The sequence below is a fragment of the Sapajus apella genome, unplaced genomic scaffold (assembly GCF_009761245.1).
Source record: "Sapajus apella isolate SASKATOON/1434 unplaced genomic scaffold, GSC_monkey_1.0 scaffold85, whole genome shotgun sequence".
In the NCBI taxonomy this organism is placed as follows: Eukaryota; Metazoa; Chordata; class Mammalia; order Primates; family Cebidae; genus Sapajus; species Sapajus apella.
Genome location: NW_022437025.1, coordinates 2,770,674 through 2,794,641, shown reverse-complemented (window position 1 = coordinate 2,794,641; position 23,968 = coordinate 2,770,674). Strand labels below are relative to the sequence as shown.

At 43.8% G+C, this 23,968-nt stretch overlaps 1 protein-coding gene across 14 annotated transcripts in view; it reads right to left on the bottom strand.

Moving 5' to 3' along the window:
• Nucleotides 1-23,968, bottom strand: part of ADD1 (adducin 1) — a 94,550-nt gene that overhangs the window by 16,220 nt on the left and 54,362 nt on the right. For 10 of the 14 annotated variants that reach the window (XM_032253978.1, XM_032253987.1, XM_032253988.1 and 7 more), the window contains 7 exons: nucleotides 22,491-22,642; nucleotides 12,036-12,116; nucleotides 11,329-11,478; nucleotides 8,121-8,264; nucleotides 7,917-8,015; nucleotides 6,972-7,148; nucleotides 809-1,153 (listed from right to left, as the gene is read on the bottom strand). In XM_032253978.1, coding sequence (XP_032109869.1) covers nucleotides 809-1,153; nucleotides 6,972-7,148; nucleotides 7,917-8,015; nucleotides 8,121-8,264; nucleotides 11,329-11,478; nucleotides 12,036-12,116; nucleotides 22,491-22,642 — 1,148 coding nt within the window. The remainder of the gene's footprint in view (nucleotides 1-808; nucleotides 1,154-6,971; nucleotides 7,149-7,916; nucleotides 8,016-8,120; nucleotides 8,265-11,328; nucleotides 11,479-12,035; nucleotides 12,117-22,490; nucleotides 22,643-23,968) is intronic. The other 4 variants (XM_032253990.1, XM_032253986.1, XM_032253989.1 and 1 more) reach the window with 1 other exon arrangement.

Genomic DNA, 23,968 nt, shown 5'->3' with positions numbered 1-23,968 from the left:
GGGTGGACTGTCAGAGGTAGATTACAGGAGGAGTAAAGATCAATCTTCAGAGGAGGTCTCAGCACCAGGACATGGGAGCACCTCTTAGGGTAAACAGTAACTGAGCAGGATTAATGCTGAAACGGAGCACCCCTTGCAGCGTCTGTCGCTGGTGCCTGCAGATGGCCTGCGCTGCACTTCGGTCATGCCGCACCCAGCAGGAGTCAGAAGACGACTCACCACTATGGCCGTCTACTCACATGCAACAGTCCATGCAGAGGGCAGCTGGGGGTGCGCATTCGGAGGCTTTGGGATAGAAAGCAGGGGAATAACACTAAGGCAGGGGACAAGGGTCAGCAGAGAACACGCCAGGGAGCCACGAAGAAAAACTGCTTAAGAAAACACAGAAGACTTAAAGAAGAAACTTTAGGGACTTGAAACCACTGGAGTTCACAACACTAAAATATCAGGTTTAGGACTGAAGTGTCTTTTTGTGCATGAAGTATTAAGAGTCCCTGAATACAATTTGAATGAGAAGAGTTCCTATCTGTAGGTTAATACATGTAAATTATTTTGTATTTTTGCTACATATGGAGATATACTGGAACTATTGCGGAGTTACATTACATCTTAAGCAGTTTCAAGCAGATAGTATTACCCAAATTTTAGTAATGCATTCAGTGGACTTAGGTTCAGACTATGAGAAAGTGAATGAGGAAGGTTCGCTCTATATCAGGGTCAGAAAGGCTGGATTCCCAAAGCCTCCGAAGCCCCAGCTACCCAACTTGCTCTACGTCATCTAACTATGAACAGTAAGGTAGGCACAGACCAAGCAGTTGGTAATACAGCTTGGCACGCAGACACCGGACGAGAGAGACTGCAGCAAGGGTTTCACGTGATCGTGTGTAATGTTCGTCCACACCTTAGTCTTCGACTTGGGACTGCTTCCATTCTGCCCCTCCTCAGAAGCTTCATCACCCCGGCCAGAGTTCAGCCATCTTGTCTTCTCCCGCTGCTGCTTCTGAAAACTGTGTCTGAGAGGGGAGCAAGTGCCCGAATCACCGTCACTAGCAAAGGAGTAACCTGTGACACTAGCAGGAACCTCCACATCGCTGTATTTTTTAGACTTCTCTCTCAGAGCAGGATATCGGTAAGGGTAGCCAGTTCTGTAGCCCTAGGGTCAAAGGAGAGTGAAAGACAGTCAATATTCAGATCTCAAAACAGGGTTTCACTTTGGAAAATCACGTGGAAGTATCCATAAAGTTGAACACATGCATACCCTATGACTCAGCAATTCCACTCCTCATGTTATACCCAACACCAAAAAGCCAGGCTAAAATGTGAATAGCAGCCCTACTCCTTGTAAACAACCCAAAAGTCCATCCATATAGGAGATGGGTAGGGAAATGTCTTTGCATGGTGGCCTGTGCGACAGCAATGAGAATGAACACTGTGCTCTAACCCAACCACATGGATGACTCTCCTGAAGGCAATGTTGAGTGAAAGAGACCAACCTGCAAAGAACATATACTGTGTAATTCCATTCATTAAAAGTGCAGAAGATGCAAAGCAACCTTTGTTTTGGCTGTCCTGGGAGACAGGCCAGTTGTCACCCCTGGGACAGGGCAAGTGACTGAAAGAGGTGCTGGTGGTGTTCTGCAGTGCTGCTGCCACTGCTCTTATTGATTGCTGGTTATACAGGGGGCTCAGTTTTAAAAATTAACAAACTGAACACTTGCAGTATGTGTACTTTCCTGGGGCTTATTTATTTCAACAAAAAAACCCAAACCGGGCTTACTTGCTGCCAGCTACTGAGCAGGTTATATTCATCAACCTACTTATATATTTTTACCTTTTAAGTTACAGTTTAATATAATCTTAAGTAAGGTAAATATCTCATGACAACTGGTTCTCAGCAAAATTGCTTTATGTCTGAATATAACAACATTCAAATTCACCTCCAGCTCTGCCTCGTGACCATGTGCTCTGTGGTAAAAGACAGCTCCACTTACAAAGCCTCTGCTGGACCAACTTGTCAGCAGAGTCGTCTCACAGACAGCATCTCTAAGGGCAGGGACGGTGTCCTCTGCATCTCTCCTGGCCAGTGCTTGTCATTCGGTCGGTGTGACTGACAGACTTTATAGTGGCCCCAGGCCCCCAGCTCCTGTAATCCCCTCCCATCTTGAGCATGGATGAGATCTCTGACTTGCTTCACCAAAGGTGATGGGATGAATCACAGAAGAGTGTCGCACCTGTCTTATAAGAGTCTCTCTCACTTAAATTATTGCTGTCAGGTATGTCTGCCATTAAAGATCAGTCTCAGGAGTATGCTGGTTGCTGTCAGGTGTCTACCATGCGCCTCCACCCCAGCATACACTAGAAAATAATTTAAAAAAAAAAAAAAAAGAGTCTCTCTCTCCACTGCTGGCTCTGAAGAAGCGAAGCTGCCAAGAATGCTTCAGCCTTAAGAAAAGGAATTCTGTCCCCAGTTTGGAGGAGCCTGGACGTGGATCCTCTGAGTCAAGCCTCCTAATGAGAACCCAACACTAGCCAACACCCTGAATGTAGCCTTTATGAGACACTAGGATGAGTTCGCTGCGCCTGGACTCCTGCCCCACAGAAGCTGTGAAATAAATGGCTGCTGTATGAAGCTGCCAGGTCTGCAATGATTTGCTGCACAGCACAGAGAGGTAACACAAGGGATGCTGAAGAGCTGTCTGCTACAGATTCATACCTGAACCAAGTCACTCACAGCACCTTCACAATACATCACAGGAGAATTAGGACTTGGAAGAACTGCATGGGGCCAGACACACAAGCGCCTTCAGTGGCCTGTGCCCTGCTGACTGTGGCACTCTAGAAAGTCCTCTCACCTCTCTCTCCCCTCTGGGTACTGCTCTTCTTTGGGAGCCACCTTCATTACCAGTCACTCTTTCAATGTAGTTTTTTATTTTTATTTTTTTTAATTTATTTTTGAGACAGAGTCTCGCTTGTTGCCCAGGCTGGAGTGCAGAGGCGCCATCTTGGCTCACTGCAACCTCGGCCTCCCATGATACTTTTTTTTTTTTTGAGATGGAGTCTTGCTCTGTCATCCAGGCTGGAGCACTGTGGCTTCATCTCAGCTCACTGCAACCTTTACCTCCCAGGTTCAAGCGATTCTTCCACCTCAGCCTCCTAAGTAGCTGGGATTACGAGCACCCACTACCACGCCCAGCTAATTTTTGTAGAGATGGGGTTTCACCATGTTGGCCAGGCTGGTCTTGAACTTCTGACCTCAAGTGATCTGCCCACCTCAGCCTTCCAAAGGGCTGGGATTACAGGCATCAGCCACTGTGCCTGGCCTACATTTTTAAAAAAGGTAAATCACTAATGGAGTCGTTTTGGGTTTTATTTTCATAATTATTCTCAGAAAGATAAGGTAAATATCTATATTGGCAGTTTTCCCATTTCTGAGCACGCTTTGTTGAGGAATAATGAAAGATAATGACTCAGCCATAAAAAGACTACCTGCAGATAAACACAGTTCTTATTGTTTCCTCTTGCTTAAAGAGCCAGGACTCTGAGTAATCTCCACTATTACAGAATAAACCACCCAGGACTCATCAACATCATTTTATCCTGACACATATTGATTTTTGTTTATTCTTCCCCTTTAAATGGTGTTAAACCAAAATCACAAGTAACTCAGACTTTAGAACTACCATCTAGCTAAAAACATGGATTTGGGTCAGGTGTGGTAGTTCACAACTGTAATCCTAACACTTTGGGAGGCTGAGGTGGGAGGACTGCTTGAGCCCAGGAGTTTAACACAAGCCTAGGCAACATGATGAGATCCTATCTCTCATCATGAAGGGGAGGAGGAGGGGGAGGGGGGAGAGGGGAGGGGGAGGGGGGAGAGGGGATGGGGGGAAGGGAGGGGAGGGGAGTGCAGGGGAGGGGAGTGCAGGGGAGGGGAGTGCAGGGGAGGGGAGTGCAGGGGAGGGGAGGGAGGAAGGAAATATATGGATTTGCTCCTTCTTTAAGAAACTGAAATTATATCTTGATTTTTTTTTGGGGGGGGGGGACAATTTAGCATTTTTTTCTAACGTAAAAGTTCAAATGAAGTATATCTCTCTTTTTAAAAACTCTTTTATTTTTCCTGGAGAGGAGTCTCTCGATGTTGCCCAGGCTGGTCTCCCACGTCGGCCTCCTGAAGTGCTGTGATCACAGGTGTGAGCCACTGTGCTCGGCTGAAATATATATTATAGTGTGGAAATTGACAACTACTCTCTACCCTGCTCATTTATTAGCAAACAACATATATGCCAATCCTGATGCTAAATTAAAACATGGACTATGATTAGTGATTGCTGCCTAGTTTATTTCTTTTTTTGAGACAGAGTCTCGCTCTGTAGCCCAGGATGGAATGGTGCAATGGCACAATCTCGGTCACTGCAACCTCCGCCTCCCTGATTCAAGTGATTCTCGTGTCTCAGCCTCCTGAGTAGCTGGGATTATAGGCGTGCCTCACCATGCCTGGCTAATTTTTGTATGATTAGTAGAGATGGGGTTTTGCCACGTTGGTCAGGCTGGTCTTGAACTCCTGACCTCGTGATCCACCCACCTCAGCCTCCCAATGTGCTGGGATTACAGGCATGAGCTACTGTGCCCGGCCAAAATGGAACTAGCTTATATCTTATAAACTATATGGCCTTCTAATATTAAAACAAGTAATCTGTGCACATTAAGGACACTGAATAAACATTCATGATACTTTTTGTAATGAATGTTTTACTTACTAATTATTCTCCCTTATCTTCTTTCCCTACCAAATCAGTTTCTGCCTGATTTTGACTTCCCCCTCTCTGCCTTCTAGGATGTGCTTTCTGCATCTGTGGTGGCTGCTGTGCATTGTGACCTCTTCTCTCCCCTTCCTTACATGACTTTAGGTAGAGGAGCAGCGAAATGTCGCCGTGTTTACCAGGAGGTAGGGCCGGTGTGACTGGGCCAACCCCAGCCCTCCCCACTTTGCGCAGCCATGCCGAATGACCTGGCTCCTGATGCACACACCTGGGGTATGGCTGCCCCACTCTCAAGCTTTCTCCAGCTGTGAATTCCCTGCAGCTTCACCGCCCTGGCTGGCCACCCAACTCTAACTGCTTATTCAGCCTTCTTTGTGAGCTTTTGCTCCTCTCCCTACTTCCTTGACCAATCGGCACCCATCTTTGCCTGCAAGCTCTCATCATGCCTATGACTTCGCAGATCACAGGGGCAGGGCTCACTTGGGATTAGTTTGTCCATCTCTCTTCTTAGGTCATAAACTCCTGAAGGCAAGAACTGTGTCCTGTTCATGATTCTACAGTAGATAGTCAATTAATGCCATCAATCTTATTGATTACATTAACTCAAAGGTTATGCTAGGCTCTGCCTTCTCTGTTCATCCCTCTGTCTCTGACTGAGTCTACTCCTGTGACTATCATGCCCAGGCAGAAAACTCTCAGTTCTTCCTTTCTAGCGGACAATATTCTTCCCAAGTGCAAAGAATTTCAGTAAAAACATTTTGCATAGCCCAAATCAGATTTATGAATTCTTTTTATTCCAAAATCTTCAGGAAAGTTAAACTTCCTGCATCCTGAAGCCACCCATCTCATCTGTGATCTGTGACCCAAGGGCCACACCTGTCTTAGGCTGGAATGTGCCCACTTGTCCAGTACTGCCTGGCAGCACACAAGGACACTGGCCCCTCTGGAGCCTTCTCTCCCCGCACTGACATGTCCTTGCATCTATGCCTCGTAAGGTCATGTGGCATTAGGATGGACCATCGTGCAGCATGGAAGGGATCTGCTCCAGAGCCCTGTGTCTGAGGGACTAAGACCCAAAGGCAGTACTCTAATACAGTTCTAGGAACTGAGTATTTAATGATTCTGGTGAAATTAAGATGAACCTGAAAGGCACACCGTACAGTGCATGTTCCCACCTCCCCACTACCATGTCTTTAGCTGTGCTGTGGCCTCTTCATCCTTTTTCATCCATTTTTTTGTTCCAGGCTTTCAAACTCATGCTAAGATCCTACTAGTTCTTTGCGGTCATTTCCAAGGGCTACCTTCTACATAAAGTTTTCTTTCCAGTCCTTGCAAAAGGATGAAATCCTTCAAGGCAATCCCGTAACACAGAACACATCCTGCGTGTCCTCGAATCACAGTGTGGGCTCGCTTTCCCTGTGCGCTAGACGACCCACAAGCTCGCCTTCTGGACCATGCAATAAGCAGCTCAGGGGCTCCCTCATGGTGGACAGGGAGTGGATATTCATGGAACACAGTAACCTGGCCCCAAACAGCTAGGACCTGCTGTTAAGACAAAAGCCTAAATACCTGACTGACTAATTTCAAAAGCCACACCTCTATCGCTTGCTTGTGGGATGGCGGGGACTGAGCTGACGCAGCTGGTCATTCAGCAGTTTATTAATTCTCTGTGCTGTTGTCCCCACTGAGTCCAAACACCAGGCCATCTTTAAAACACAAAATAGGTTGGGTGTGCTGGCTCACACCTGCAATCCCAGCACTTTGGGAGGCCAAGGTGAGCGGACTACAAGGTCAGGAGATCGAGACCATCCTGGCTAACACAGTGAAATCCCGTCTCTAGTAAAAATGCAAAAATAAGCCAGGTGTGGTGGCGTGTGCCTGTAGTCCTAGCTATTTGGGAGGCTGAGGCAGGAGAATCGCCTGAACCCGGGAGGAGGAGACTGCAGTGAGCCGAGATCACACCACTGCACTCCAGACCCGGCGACAGAGGGAGATTCAGTCTCAAAAAAAAAAACAACACCAAAAACCTTCAACTCTATATTTTACTGTAATTTACCTTAGAAGTTAAACCACCCTAGTGCTTCTTCATGATTTTGAGGGTGAAAGTATTCGGATACTGCATAAAGACAGCAATCTCACTTGCTGTGAGAACACCAACACTGGTGCTTTTAGAACAAAAGGTTTATCATCAAGCGGTGGCACCATTCTTACCAGATTATCAAGCATCCGCATGAGGGCTTCAAATTCCTGCTCACCAATCTGCCACTTGGGAGGCGATCCAGTGCCTTCCCCTACCGGAGAGCCTGGGGAATGGGATTTGGCTTTGTACTTCTCAGGATTTAGCAGGACTAAGTTGTCTGGTCCTCCTGCGCTGGCCAGAGTTCGAACCTTTTCCAAAACAAACACACACCATGGCTTCAGTTCTTTACTGAGATCAAGAGGATCAGACGACTTGAATTAAAATGCAGGTTTCAAAAAAAAAAACCCAAATCTCTAGAGTGTAAGAATAAAAAATATAGAATGGATAGTGATAGACTGATCACAAGGTTACTTGCAGAATTTTTTCTTTAGCATGACAAAAATATTGGGCACCTACTCCAAGAATGTTATGAGGAAAAAAAAATACACTGGGCACCCAAAGTTGGCAGAGAAATGAGAAAACAGAGCACCTTTCAGGATCCTACAAAGGACTTGGGACCTCACTACCCCAAAGACGTAAGTCAAGAGGCAGAGGGGAGAATGTGAACTAAGAGCTGACAGAGCGGAAGGGCACTCACAGCTGTTAAGACGCAGGCAAGTCTCTATCTACTTCTCTATGCCTGCTTTTTCAAAAAGAGTGCTGTGGCGGTCATGTGACATCATGCATGAGATGACATGCACTAAGCACCTGACGCCAGGCCTGGCACACACCAGTACTCCATAAACGGTAGTGACTGACATATTGGAAAATAAAGAAATTAGAAATGAAAAGTCCAGTAATCCTTTGCCAACTTAAATCAGCAAAACAGCATTTGTCCTGATCAAGTCCCAAATCCATGAGCTTATCTTTGGCAAAGAGATTGCTCAAAGACTCCTCTCCTACTAGACAAATATCAAAAAGTCCATGTGAACCCCAGACACATCTAAATAAACAGCGATTAGAATGGCTGTCCCCACCTGGATCTCGCAAGCAACCACAAGGTTGTGAATGTAATAGAAGGCCTCCTCAACGCTCTCTCCAACTGACACAAGCCCGTGGTTCCGGAGAATAAGAACCTGAGGAGAAACAGGAGTGTTCTACGAAGCTGGGCAAGAAGACTGGTCCTTTGCTTTATTCTTCTTTCTGCTGTAATTTAAATACCAGGTTACAGGCCTACTGACCTTGCTTTTAGGCCCCAGATTTTTCTGAATCAAAACTTTTTCCTCTTCATCCACCAGAATGCCATGGTAGTCATGATAAGCCACTTCTCCAAGGGAAAGCGCCTCCGGGGAGATTGGCAAGAGGCCACATTTCATCGCAGAGACCTAGAGACCAAATGGTCGCCACGAGGAAGGAAAAGCCAGGGTTACACAACGACTGATGACATGGTAAATGCTTTCCTCACAGAAATAAAATGGGAAGGGAAATGTTTATTTTATTGTCTTCTTGAAAATAAATCAATCTATGAACTTAAGATAAAACAACTTGACTTCCAGTGTAACAATTCACACTTAAAAACAAAAGCTATCACGAAACGGGCAGAGCCTCAAAAGAAAATCCACATATTTCTAGACTTTTTCTCACTGATTATAAATGCTGTGTAAACCTGGATTTAGTTATACAATGAGCACTGTGTCTAATGCAAGGAGCAGACCACAGAGTCCTTGCACTAAATGAATTTCAAAAGAAGGCTTCCAGTCAGATATGGTGGCTCACACCTGTAATCCCAACTACTCAAGAGGCTAAGGCAGGTGGATCGCTTGAGCCCAGAAGTTCAGGGTCAGCAGAGGAAGACCCCTGCCTCTACAAATAATATTTTTAAATTAGCCAGGTGTGACGACATGAACCTGTGTAGTCAAGAGGCTACTCAAGAGGCTGAGGCAGGAGGAATCATGAACCCAGGAATTTGAAGCCAGCCTGCGCAAAAAAAAAAAAAGGAAGAGGTTTTCCAAGTGCCCTGAAGTTTTTGTGTACTTTTTATCTTAGGTTGTAGATAAGACGGAAACATCTAAAAATTAGATGAAAGCAAATTTATACAAGTTTGGTACACTTATATAATTTCTCTACATGTATGTGAGTAAAATTCAGTCTCAAAGAGAAAAATCTAAGTGTTCATATAGTCCTTAAGTTTCCTAAAATTCCCCAAAGTGGCCTGAGAATATGCCATTTTTGAAGGTCTTCTAAGACAAGACCTATAGACAGCAACATTATGACCCTAGATTAACATACTCCAAAGATTGAAAAACTAACTTTAGGCACAATTCGATAGAGAAAAGTTAATCTAAAAAGAGAATACCATATTTAACTCCTTGCATAATATCAGCTCTCAAACAAGTAGAAATTTCCTTACCAAGCAAAAATATTTTGATAATCTTAAAAACAGGCTGAGCACAGTGGCTCATGCTCACAAATCCAGGAATTTGGGAGGCTGAGGCAGGCAGATCACTTGAAGTAAGGAGTTGGAGACCAGCCTGGTCAACATGGTGAAACCCTGTCTCCACCAAAAAATACAAAAATTCGCAGGGTGTGGTGACACACACCTGTAGTCTCACCTACTCCGGAGGCTGAGGTGAGAGAATCATTTGAACCTGGGAGGTGGAAGTTGCAGTGAGCCAAGATCGTGCCACTGCACTCCAGCCTGGGCGACAGAATGAGACCCTATCTCAAAAAAAAAAACAAACAAAAACACATTACATGATAGCTGTTCATAACTATACTGTCAAAAAGGTACCATTAATGGTTCTTAAAAATCCATAAACATTTTAGTGCCTGGAGTGACATGCATTCTTTCAGGAAAAAAAAAATCGTATCATTCACACAATAATGTATCTAATAAAACCATGATGTTGACATAAGAACCACATGTTCAAAGTGAAATATACTAGGGGAAATATTCAACTAAATAATCCAACACACAAGACATTAAAACATCAGGTTGGGAGTGGTGGCTCGCACCTGTAATCCCAGCACTTTGGGAGGCCGAGGTGGGCAAATCACTTGAGGTCAGGAGTTTAAGACCAGCCTGACCAACATGGTGAAATCCCATCTCTACCAAAAACACAAAAATTAGCAGGGCATGGTGGTTTGCACCTGTAGTTCCAGCTACTTGGGAGGTCAAGGCAAAAGAATCACTTGAACCTGAGGGGCAGAGGTTGCAGTGAGCTAAGACTGTGCCCAATGCACTCCAGTCCACGTGACAGAGCAAGACTCCATCCCCAAAAAAAAAAAAAAAAAAAAAAAAGATCAATACAGCATTACTAAATCAATGAGGTCATGTGCTGTACAATAAACCCAAAAAGTCCTTATATAAAATAAGTGATAAAAAGCATGCTTCTCAAGTACTGTGCTTTCACATGACATTGAGCGAACAGCCCGCATGTCTGCTTTCATAAGGAGGGGTTTGGGGCTTTGTCAGGGTGACCCATTCACAGCAGAAGGGACAAGGCTTGGTGCACAGCTGAAGAGGGTTCCCGAGCAGCTGGGAAGCCAAGCCTCCCACCGGCCTGCACTGCCTATGTCTCTCCCCCAGCCACTCCTTTTCTTCTTCTCCCCATCACAATCCAGACTGGGTCCCACTGGATGGCTCAACCTCTCCCTTTCCCCAGCTTATTCCCACAGACTGTCCTCATGTTCAACTCTCCCGCACCCTAAAAACCCTTCCCTGACTCCACAGCACCCTCCACCCACCACCCTAGCTTGCCCTCTCCTTCTTTTCCCATTCTTCTTCTCTAAAAGGTGCCTGCTTATCGCCATCATTTTGCACTTCCCGAGTCTTTGACACCCTGAAATCTTACCTACCTCTCCCTCAAGTCTCTCTGATTTTCTTTTATTTACTGTTATTTAATTTTTGTTGAGACAAGGTCTTACTCTGTCACCCAGGCTAGAGTTCAGTGGCACGATCACAGCTCACTGAAACCTCAACCTCCTTAGCTCAAAACATGGTCCCATCTCAGCCTCCCAAGTAGCTGGAACTACAGGCACGCACCACCATACCTGGTAAATTTTAAAACTTTTTTGTAGAGATGGGGTCTCAGTATGTTGCTCAGGGTAGTCTCTAACTCCTCAGCTCAGCAATCCTCCCACCTCAGCATCCCGAAGTGTTGGATTAGGCGTGAGCCACCAGGTCCAGCCATAATTTCCTAATGGTTAAATCTAACAGGCATTTTCAGACTTATTAGATGTTTTTCAAAATTAAATGGGATACATGGATCCCTTAAAAGGAAAAAAAAATGATTTTAAGAATGTCAAACTTAATGGTAAAACTTTTTTGTTAGATTCAACAAAATTACTTATACTGACTAGAAACAAGGAAGGGCAATTCAGAGGAAATGTGCAGCGCCTCTCACTAAGCAGCTTTAAACTTGAGATGCTACCAGGACAGCCACTCACCGCAGCCCCTGCTGGGGTGTGAATGTGCACAACGCACTTCACGTCCGGGCGTGCAGCGTAAATTGCAGAGTGTAAGGTGAAGCCAGCTTGATTGACTCCCAGATTAGTGCTTCCACGATCTACTATGTCTCCTTGTAGATTGATCTTAACCTGAAAATAAATAAGCAAAAATTTAAAATATCAAGAGCACTTCATTTTTTTTTTTTTTTTTGAGATAGTGCCTGGCTCTGTTACTCAGGCTGGAGTGCAGTGGTGCAATCTCGGCTCACTGCAGCCTCCACCTCCCAGGTTCATACAACAATCTTCCCACCTCAGCCTCCCGAGTATCTGGGCTATAGGTGCGCACCACCAGGCCCAGCTAATTTTTGTATTTTTTTGTAGAGTTGGGATTTCACCATGTTGGCCAAGCTGGTCTTGAACTTCTGGACTCAGCAATCCACCTGCACTGACCTACCAAAGTGCTGGAATTACAGGCATAAGCCACCGCATCCCACCCCATGGGGACTTCAAATTACTCTAACTAGAAACTATTCAAACCCAAGGTTACAATGTTTCTAAGTTCTTTCAAAGGTTTTTCTCTATCTGAACTAATCATATAAAACATGGGCTCTTGTTTCTTGGGTTTTATTTACTTAGGTGATCTGAAGATGTTTAATGACCTAATATGACCTGCACATAAAAGCTGCCAAAGAGAAGGACGTTCTTACCAAACTGGATGCAGTCACTTCACTATAAAGAAGCCCAAAAGGTACAATGAGGAAGTGTTCCTGCTCGGAGTTCACTCTGGTCTGTGGGGAAAATGAGACTGAATTAGCTCAAAGATCCAAGTGAAATTATTTGCATCTCTTTCAGGCTACAAACTCATGGGTTTATTGAGAACACTGAGTGAGCTATGTAGGCAAGCATCCACACACAATGCCTGTCATGAAGCCAAGGGGTAGTGGAAGCTTTCCATCATTATATTGTACTAATTTATCATGTACATAAGGTGCTTCTTGCTCACGTTCATAGCTGACTTTACACGGGAAAAAAACAGTTCCACACTAGCCTACTGACAGGTCAATAAATTATTGACGGGTTACTCTATTGTACTTTCTGGTGGCTACCAGTGTCACAGGCAAAAAGGTGTCACTCCTCAGGGATACAATCATGAAAACAAAACTTACATTTTTTTTGTGAGACAGGATCTCGCTCTGTTGCCCAAGCTGGAGTGCAGTGGCATGATCAAGGCTCACTGCAACTTCTGTCTCCCAGGCTCAAGTGACCCTCCCACCTCAGCCTCCCGAGTAGCTGGGACTACTGCAAGCACACACCATGACCGGCTCATTTTTATATCTTGTATAGAGACAGGGTTTCACCATGCTGGCCAGGCTGGTCTCTAAAACTCCTGGGCTCAAGTGATCCACCTGTGCTGGCCTCTCAAAGTGCTGGGATTACAGGCATGAGCCATTGTGCCTGGCCAAAACTTACCTTTAAAAAGTCAAACAGAATGTCCTTGTTTTTCCCCTTGCTGCAGTAGGCATTGACAAAATAAATTTTTAAAAATACTTAACACCTAGGCTGGGCACTGTGGCTCATGCCTATAATCCCAGCATTTTGGGAGGCCAAGGCAGATGGATCACTTGAGGCCAGGAGTTTGAGACCAGCCTGGCCAACATGGTGAAACCCTGTCTCTACTAAAAAGTATAAAATACAGGCCAGGCACAGTGGCTCACACCTGTAATCCCAGGACTTGGCGACACCGAGGTGGGCAGATCACAAGGTCAGGAGTTCAAGACCAGCCTGACCAACATGGTGAAACCCCGTGTCTACTAAAAAATGCAAAAGTTAGCTGGGCATGGTGACATGCAACTGTAGGTCCTAGCTACTTTGGTGACTGAGGCAGGAAAATCGCATGAACCCAGGAGGTGGACGTTGCAGTAAGCTGAGATTGCACCACTGAACTGCAGCCTGGGCGACACAGCGAGACTCTGTCTCAAAAAAAAAAAAAAAAAAACATTCTATCTAACTATCTATCTATCTATCTATCTATCTGATATAAAACTTAGTCATGTGTGGTGGTGGGTATCCACAGTCCAAGCCACTCGGGTGGCTGAGGCACAAGAATCACTTGGAACCCAGGAGGCAGAGAATGCAGTGAGTCGGGATCATGCCACTGCACTCTAGTCTGCATGACAGACAGAGACCCTGTCTCAAAATAATAAATAAATAAATAATAATTAAAACCTGTAGGATGGTGAACAATCATAAAAATCACAATGACAGCAATCTCTTCCTTACTGCTTGATCCTTTCAACCTCCTGGCTCAAATGATCCATACACCTCAGCCTCCTGAGTAGCTGGGACTACAGGCACAAGTCATTAAGCCTGGCTATTTTTTTTATTTTGGTAGAGATGGGGTTTCACTAAGTTGTCCAGGCTGGTCTTGAACTCCTGAGCTCAAGCAATCCTTCTGCCTCAGCCTCCCAAAATGCTAGGATTATAGGTGTGAGCCCCTGTGCCCAGCATAATCCATTTTTTAAGTCTCTACAACCCCACATCCTCATTGCCCTAGTTGGTTTGCCTCTTCCACAGTATGTTTTTCTCTCCAGAGTAATTCATTCAATGCAGATTTAGTTCACACTAATTATATGCTACATATGATTATGCAGCATGTGCCAAACACCAGGAAGACAGCAGTAAAAAAGTCCCATCCTCGAAAATATTCAATCTAGTTTTTGCAATGGTTTTGGTATAGGCTCAAAAGGCTTCCTAAAGATTAAGTTCAAATACATTTACTACTGGGTTAAGAAACCCAGAATCCTAACTAGGGTCAGATAGGTGGAACTGAGCGTTTGTTGAAAAGGACTTAAAGTGTTTAGTCCAGCTTCCTAACCCACATAGTGATCTCTTCTGCAGTGGCCCAAACAGAAGCATACCCAGGGTCTGCTTATTCTAGTTTCAGTGATGGGGATGCACACCCCAGCCTGCCTCATTTCTTCATTCAGGAAAGAAAGACCACCTACTCGCTGAGAGCCTACCTTGTCATGGACGCTGACGCACTGTGATAAACAGCTGCTGGAGAGACTTAAGAATTAAAACGTTCTTCCTAGCACTGAGAATAAATCTGTTTTCCTGTGTGTGTCACCACTGCCTCCAGTATGAAACACAGAACAGATTCTAACCCCCTTCTACAATTTATTTTTCAGACATTTGAATCTATCCTGTCTCCCCTTATATGATCTTTAGGCTAAACTCATCTGACTGCCTCAGTATAGCGTAACAGGGTTAAGAGCACAAAACCCAAAGTCAGATAAGACCCAGGTTCAAATCCTAACTCTGCCAAGAACTGGCTATACTGTCTGGGTACCCTGAGCTCCTGTTTTCCTCATGACTAAGTGGGCATGAGAAGGGCTTGTGTCCACAATAAAGCTCGAAATAAACAGCATCTCCCCATTATCAGCATCATGAGCGGTAGTGGGAGCAACAACGGTAAATCACTGCCAGGGATCATTTATAGGGATGGTGAACCTAATCCGTATAAATCCAACTACAACATCTAGTCTCTATAAATCCCTATGACCCACTTCTTTGCAATGCTGAGTCAGCCTTGCTTTTTATTTCCTAAAGTCAGCTTTATTTATTTGTTTGTTTGTTTATTTATTTATTGGAGAAAAAGCTCACTCTGACACACAGGTTGGAGTGCAGTGGCATGATCTCAGCTCACTGCAACCTTTGCCTCCCGGATTCAAGCAATTTGCCTGCCTCAGCCTCCCGAGTAGCTTGGGATTACAGGCACAGCTAATTTTTATATTTTTAGTAGAGATGGGGTTTTGCTATGTTGGCCAGACTGGTCTCGAACTCCTGGCCTCAAGTGATCCGCCCGCTTTAGCCTCCAAAAATGCTGAGATTATAGGCATGGGCCACTGTGCCCAGCCTCCTTTATCTTAAAAAGCATCCTGACCTTTTTTTTTTTCTTTTTTCTTTAAGAGAGACAAGGTTTCACTATGTTGCCCAGGCTGATCCCAAACTTTTGAGTTCAAGTGATCCTCCTGCCTTGGCCTCCCAAAGTGCTAAGATTACAGGCATAAGTCACTGCATCTGGCCCATCTGACCTTTTGAACTACTTAACACAAAAGTAAGCAGTTGTCTAATTCCTAAGTTCAGTCGAAAAAAATAAATAAATAAAACAAGATATCTGTGTTGGAATGAAGAAAAATAAGGATGAAAATAAGAAAAGAGGCCAGGCGCGGTGGCTCAAGCCTGTAATCCCAGCACTTTGGGAGGCCGAGGCGGGTGGATCATGAGGTCAAGAGATCGAGACCATCCTGGTCAACACGGTGAAACCCCGTCTCTACTAAAAATACAAAAAATTAGCTGGGCATGGTGGCGCGTGCCTGTAATCCCAGCTACTCAGGAGGCTGAGGCAGGAGAATTGCCTGAACCCAGGAGGCAGAGGTTGCGGTGAGCCAAGATCGCGCCATTGCACTCCAGCCTGGGTAACAAGAGCGAAACTCCGTCCCCAAAAAAAAAAAAAAAAAAAAAAAAGAAAATAAGAAAAGATTAAGTTTCAGATTATTTTTGCTTATTTTAGTAAGTATTTTGAAAACACACATACAAGGGTACTTAGAAGATATAAGACAATGTAAGTATAATAAATCAAACACCCATGTATCTATCAATTCGCTTAAGAAATGCAGTAATTCTAGTATCTCTGAAGCTGTTTCTCTTCCCTCATCTCCCAAAAGTAACCACTATTCAAAATTATGTATTAAACATTCCCTTTTTTCTTTACAGTTTTTCCGGTCATCCCTAAGCAATTTATTAATTTTTACCTGTTTGTAAACTTTCTATAATTGAAATCATACTGTATGTTCTCCAGTAACTTTTCTCAACATCATTTTGCGGCTCCTCCAGATTATGACCAACATGACTATCATTTATTCACTCTCACTGCTGTATAGTATCCACTGGAAGACACTACAACATATGACTCTTTTCTTCCATCAGTGGACGTGGTTTAAGTTTTTGTTATTAAAAACTATGCTGCTACAAACATTCTCTTACCAGTCTCCTACTGTACACATTCAAGTTTCTCTAGCATAATAAACTAGGAGATAACACCAAGTTCTTTTCCAAAGAGCCTCATTAAAGATGGCCAGGCGCGGTGGCTCAAGCCTGTAATCCCAGCACTGTGGGAGGCCGAGGCGGGTGGATCACGAGGTCAAGAGATCGAGACCATCCTGGTCAACATGGTGAAACCCCGTCTCTACTAAAAATACAAAAAACATTAGCTGGGCGTGGTGGTGCGTGCCTGTAATCCCAGCGACTCAGGAGGCTGGGGCAGGAGAATTGCCTGAACCCGGGAGGCGGAGGTTGCAGTGAGCCGAGATCGCGCCATTGCACTCCAGCCTGGGTAACAAGAGCGAAACTCCGTCTCAAAAAAAAAAAAAAAAAAAGATACAGCCCTCCAGTAGTTAAGTATATGATAGTTTTGTGCTTCTATAACCCTTTTAAAATATTAAAATCTGATGTCTGAGGCCGGGCGCGGTGGCTCACATCTGTAATCCCAGCACTTTGGGAGGCCGAGGTGGGCAGGTCACGAGGTGAGAAGCTCGAGACCAGTCTGGCCTCTGCTGAAGATACAAAAATTAGCCAGGCTCACTGATGGTGTGCGTCTGTAGCCCCAGCTACTTGGGAGGCTGAGGCATGTGAATCGCCTGAACCTGGGAGGTGGAGGTTGCAGTGAGCCAAGGTTGTGCCACTGACTCCAGCCTGGGCAACAGAGCGAGACTCCGTCTCAGAAAAAAAAAACTCATGTCTGTGAAACGATATTTCAGTGTGCTATGAATTTATAATTTCCTGGTTACTAAACGATTTCAACAACTTTGTATATTTTTACAAGGCATTCTTATCTCCCCTTCTATGATATTCCTTTTTGCCTTTTGTCCATTTTATAATGGTTTGTCTTTTTCTTATTGACAATTATCTAGTTGAGATATTATCTTTTTTTTTTTTTTGAGGGGAAGTCTTGCTCTGTCACCCAGCCTGGAGTGCAGTGTTATGATTTCAACTCACTGCAACCTACAACTCCCGAGTTCAAGTGATTCCTGTCTCAGCCTCCGAGTGGCTGGGATTACAGGTACATGCCGCCACGCCTAGCTAATTTTGTATTTTTAGTATAGACGAAGTTTCACCATGTTGGCCAAACTGGTCTCAAACTCCTCGCCTCAAGTGATGCACCTACCTTGGTCTCCCAAAGCACAGGAATTACAGGCATGAGCCACCATGCCCAGCCACAGACATTAATTTCTGTTGGCTACATGTGGGGCAAACCTTCTAGGTTGCAGCTTTTATTATTACTGTATTTATGATATCATTTTTTTTTTTTTTTTTTTTTTTTTGGGGGGGGGGTCTCAGTCTGCCACCCAGGCTGGAGTGCAGTGGCAGGATCTCAGCTCACTGCAACTTCCACCTCTAGGGTTCAAGCGATTCTCCTATCTCCGCCTCCCCAGCAGCTGAGACTGCAGGCGAACCACAATGCCTGGCTAATTGTTTTGTATTTTTTGGTAGAGATGGGTTTTCATCATGTTGGACAGGCTGGTCTCAAACTCCTGACCGCAGGTGATCAGGAGTTCAGGAGTGATCCACCCACCTAGCCTCCCAAAGTGCTGGGATTACAGGTGTGAGCCAGCAAGCCTGGCCTATGGTATCTTTTAATAAGGAAACATTTTGTGTACTTTAAATGTGGACACATTTACCCATCTTTTCATTTATGATAAGTGCTTTTTGTGTCATGGACATCTTTCCTTAGGCCAGGGATTCAAGGCTAGTGATTTTCACCTGTATGAGTCCTAAAATTGTAAAAAGTACTGCATTTCACGTTTAATCTTTAATTCACTGGGATTGCTTTGTGATTATGTATAGTATAGAAGTCTCATATAATTTTTCACTTGTGACTTTTCTACCCAAGCATCCCAGCACCCATCATTGCCAAGCCCGTCCCCCACCCCACTGAGCTGCAATGCCCACTCTGGCATGTCTGTTTCAATGCATGCAGATCCGACTTAGGGCTTTCCGTTCGGTCCCACTGATCCATCTGAATCTTCTTTTGCCCAAAGAACACTACATTAATTACCACTTTATATTAAGCTTGACATATGGTAGGAAAAATCCCCTTGCCTAGTTGTTCTTCAGGAGTATCTTAGCTATTCTTGGCCTTCTGTTCTTCCCTCTAAATTTTAGAAGCATGCTGTCAGGTTCTACATTTAAAAAATATTACACAGCTGTTTTCGTCAATCATTTCAATTTTGCCTATATATATGTGTGTGTGTATTTCATATGGCTGTAAAGAGTATACATTTCATATTTTCTCATTTCTAATAATACCTTTCATTTTTCGTGTTTTCATTTGTTCTACATGATCTCTGTAATTGTTTTTCATAGTATACAACATTTTATCAAATTGATATTGAATAACTGAGCCATTTCCTATCTACTGCTGAATATTTAAGGACTCTTAAATTTTTTCATTATTGGCTAGGCACAGTGGCTCACACCTGTAATCCTAGCACTTTGGGAGGCCCACGTGGGTGGATCACTTGAGGTCAGAAGTTCAAAACCAGCCTGGCCAACATGGTGAAACCCCATCTCTACTAGAAATACCAAAAAAAAAAAATAGGTGGTGGCAGGTGCCTGTAATCCCTGCTACTTGGGAGGTTGAGGCAGGAGAAATTGCTTGAAACCAGGAGGCGGAGGTTGCAGTGAGCCATCATGCCACTGCACTCCAGCCTGGGTCATAGAGCGAGACTCTGCCTAAAAAAAAAACAATAATTTCATTATTACAAATAATGCTGGGTGGGCTGGGTGCAGTGCCTCACGCCTGTAATCCTAGCACTTTGGGAGGCTGAGGTAGGTGGATCATTTGAGTTAGAGATCAGCCTGGCCAATATGGAGAAACCCTAACTCTACTAAAAATATATAAATTAGCCAGTGGCATGTGGTGCACACCTGCACATGGTGGCGCATGATTGTTCCAGCTACTCAGGAGGCTGAGGCAGGAGGATCACTTGAACTGAGGTAGCGGAGGTTACAGTGAGCTGAGATTACACCACTGCACTTCAGCCTGGGTGACAAAGAGAGCCTCTGTCTCAAAAATAGTAATAATAATAATGCTGTAATTAATATAATGTTTCCTTCTTTGACTTATTTTAAGATTTATTTCCAACTGTGAGCTTAACTAACAGATCTATTAATACATATTTTAATTTTAAAGGCTTAAAACATTGAATTTTCTGAGTCAAAAGCAAAAAGGAGAAAGTGTAAAATTACAACCATCAAGTAAAGATAGAGAACACTTTGAAGTCAGTTCCTCTTCAGTGGTCCCTGTCAGACCAGCACTGCTCTTCCTGTGTCTCTTCTCACACGTGTACTGCCCCTTCGCTGTGTGTGAAGAATGAGATTCTGCTGTTGCAGACCAATTCAGACCAAATCACATCCCTGAAGCACAGGGCACTGGTCACAAAGGTGGGTTCCAGACCATCACCTGGAAGGCTTAGCATTCTCTGGAATCCAGAATGGAGTTGAACATGCATCTGCCAGGTTCTGCACGTATGAAGCCTTGACAGCATTCTACTGACATCAGGATGAAAAGGCCACGCCATCAGCTAAGTGCCACCCTGCCTCGTCCCACTGCCCCTATCCCTGACAAACACTTCTCCAAATCCAGTGCAATCTTAAAACAAAGATCTACTTCAGACAGTCATCTCCAATCCTCTAACACCTGTTAGCAATTTTAAATCCCTTCAGCAGAAAATCCCTATGACCCTCTTTCAAAGAAAGGGCAGAATGACCTGCAGGCACTTTTTGTTGATACTGTTAATATTCGCTTTTCTGCTAAGCGTCTGTACCATACCTAGATTGTAAATAAGAAATGGATGTCATAATAGTAAAACAAACCAAAACCTTTCTTCCTTAAAGATTCTCTAGTTCTAGTTTATAAGACACAGGAAATATTTCTGGTAACTTGTATTTACATTTACTCAGTATTAAGCCCCATGGAGATCACTGACAGAAGGGCAAACACCAATGTTTCAATTTTGCCAATTCCTAAACAATTAAAGGGGGAGAAAACAAGTAATTTAACCAATCCAAACTTATTTAATCAGCATTCAAAACAGGACTAGGCAAACAGCATTTTTAAACTTGCAAAGAATGTAAAGCTGTTATTACAGCTAGGGATTACATTTCCTATCACTGTCACATTTTTATGGCACTAATCTTCAGGCAACCATTTAGCATTAAATCTCCACTAGAGCATTCTGTCAAGTATAATTAGATGTCAGAGGCCAGCAATTTCCCTGCAGGCACCAGGAACGGAGCTGGCATTTGTGTTAGGCTAACTAGACCCACTCATCAAATGTCAAAAAGCCCCACTGAGCTCTTGTTCACAATTTTACTGAGGTAATTTCAGTACTGAGGGGGTTTCATTCAGTTTGTCACCTGACATGAGTTTACTGCATGCCTACTCTGTGCCACTGGTTCTGGGGCAACAGGAGGGACCATAACAGAGTCCCCCCGTGGAATTTACATTCCTGTGGGCAGAGAGGAACAGTAACAGCTAAACATATAGAATGGATGGGGGTTAACTGCTACAGGGGAATAAAGCAGAGGTGACATTCTACACAGAGTGAGTGTGCAGCATGCAAGAGCACATTTTGAAAAGTTCATTTAAGCAGAAACAAGAACAGATGGATGGAAGGCAAATGAGTCTCTCTCTGGCAGAGACCAGTATCAAGTCCCAGAGACACAATACATTAATCACAAGGTAAACACCAGACCATCACCTCAGGTGGCTTAGCATTCCTCTGAGTCCAGAATGGAGCTTAACTAAGCACCACTAGTTATGAGTCCATGTGTGGAAAAACCTACATGCGTGTTGAGTATAGAGAAAAGTCTTCAACAACCTGAACAGCATACACACTGGTTGCCTCGAGAGAGCTGGGAGTATTGGTGGAATTACAACTTTTTCTTTAGACATCTGCATGAGGTACACTTGATACAAAAAGCAGGCACTGTATTAACAACTTAAAATAGCCTTTAAAAGAAATTACATGAAAAAAACAGAAGATTGGAATAAGTTTTAAAACCAAAGGAAGGAAGGAGTTCAAAGGAAGAAGCTATCCCTACAAAAGTGTGAAGGAACAAAAGAACCCTGCCAATGCACTGGGAATCTAAGAAGGTAGGAAGGGTGGAATTCAAGCCAGGGGAGCAAAGTTTGGCCACAGGTAGAAGGCAGGGCATCATAACAGTTGGTCAACAGTACAGAATGGCAACAAATGTCAGGAAGGGTACTCCTTTTTTCTGTGGCATGATGAGGTCATTTGCTGGGAGAAGGAGGTCAGGAGTCTCAAAGATAGTAGTGAAGACTTAAATATTAGTAAGGTTGTAAGAGAGATGAGTTATGGTTGCCAGGCTAAATCCTGGGTCCACTTGAGATCTGGGTTGTGAATCTATGGAGAAAGGCAATGGGCTCTGGTGGGAGGGTTTCTATAGCAGGATGTGGCTGCTCAGAAGCTAGGAGTGGCAGTACAGGATTGGCAGAGTATTACTGAAATGAGTGAACATGAAATACAAGCTGGACAAAATAGGAAGTGCAGAACAGGCTAATGGACTGGGATGAAGTGACTGCCCACAAGGGAAGGACTTGTGTTATCCACTGGTACGACCCCAGAGTTAGAACAGCACTTGGTCCAGAGAAAGCAGATACCCAGAATGAAGGAAAAGAGAGATTCTAACAATGTTGAAAATGGTTAAAACTTGAGTAGCTGAAGAAATAAGTTTGAGAGAGAGAAGGCTTTGGTCAGACTAAGAAAGAAAACATCATCATTCTTATGTTTTTAAACATAAAAATAATTTTAGAAACTGTCTGTAATCTGGTAAACACTCAGTTGTCTTATTAGGTTAGCATGCAAGAAAGAAATTTTCAAGAGCTGCTCTTCTTATAACTTTTAACCCAAACTGGCTGGTTATCGGGTTATTAGACTCTGTAGTCAGGAATCAGAAGAGGTATTCCACGACTTACTGAAGCTCGGCCTGCTTCCCTCATCTCCCTAAATGGAAGGAGGTGGTGCCAGACACAAAACATTCATTTATCATTCAGTTACTACCCATTTAACACTTACTGTGATATGATTGTAGATAAGCTGAGACCACCCGAAGAGATCGGCTAGTCTATAAAACGCTGCCAATTTACACCGCAATAACTTCTCTCCTTTGTCATATGCAATCGAATCAGATCCTCTAAGATCATTCACAGGAGTCACCATACCAAGACCTGAAATAAAGAAGAACAAAACTCAGCCAGGTGCGGTGGCATATGCCTGTACACCTAGGTACTCAGAAGGTTAAGGCAGGAGGATCACTTGAAGCCATGAGTTTGAGGCTGTTGTGCTTATGATTGCAGCTGTGCATAGCCCAGGTAACAAAGTGAGACTTATCAAAAAGCCTCAAACATTAATACTTAAAGCCTCATAAGTATTTCTTATCAAATATAAATCAAATACTAATGGTTCTGAGATATTTATCTTCCATGTTAGGCCATAAAGTCTTGACAACTTCAAAGACAATTTCATAAAGACTATTCTCCAATACTAATACAATTAAGTTAGAAATCATTAACAAAAAGATAGCAAAATTTGTGCGGCGCAGTAAAGCATGCTTAGAAGGAAATTTACAGCATTAAACATACATTAGAGAAGAAAAGTTTTTTTAAGGCTTTTTGATTAAACCAAGTTGAATCTGTGAGATTAAAAATTGTACAAATAACAAAATAAGATAAACCTCTAGTCAGACTTAACGAAAGAAGGGAGATAGAAATAGGTTGGGCACAGTGGCTCATGCCTGAAATCCTAACACTCTGGGAGGCTGAGGTGGGTGGATCACTTGAGGGCAGGAGTTCAAAACCAGCCTGGCCAACATGGTAAAACTTTGTATGTATTAAAAATACAAAAAATTAGCCAGGCGTGGTGGTGGACACCTGTAATCTCAGCTACTTGGGAGGCTGAGACAGGAGAATTGCTTGAACCCGGAAGCAGAGGTTGCAGTGAGCCGAGATCACACCATTGCACTCCAGCTCAGATGACAGAGTGAGACTCCATCTCGAAAGAAAGAAAGAAAGAAAGAAAAGAAAGAAAGAAAGAAAAGAAAGGAAGGAAAGGAAAGGGAAGGGAAGGAAAGAGGAAAGAGGAAAGAGGAAAGAGGAAAGAGGAAAGAGGAAAGGAAAGGAAAGGAAAGGAAAGGAAAGGAAAGGAAAGGAAAGGAAAGGAAAGGAAAGGAAAGGAAAAAGAAAGAATATGAAGAAGTGGAAAGAGGTCATCACTATCCTACAGACATTAAAAAAAATAATAAAGGGATTATACAAACAACTATGCCAGCAAATTATTTACCTTAGATGAAATAGACAAATTATTTGAAAGATAAAAGCTACCAAAGAGAGAGAGAGAGAGAAAGAGAGGGTGAAAGAGAAAGAGAAAGGGAAAGGAAGGAGGGGAGGGGAGGGGAGGGGAGGGGAGGGGAGAGGAGGGGAGGGGAGAGGAGAGGGGGAGAGAGGAGAGAAGCAGGGGGGGAGAGCTAGGGTGAGCAGAGGACAAAAGGGATGTAG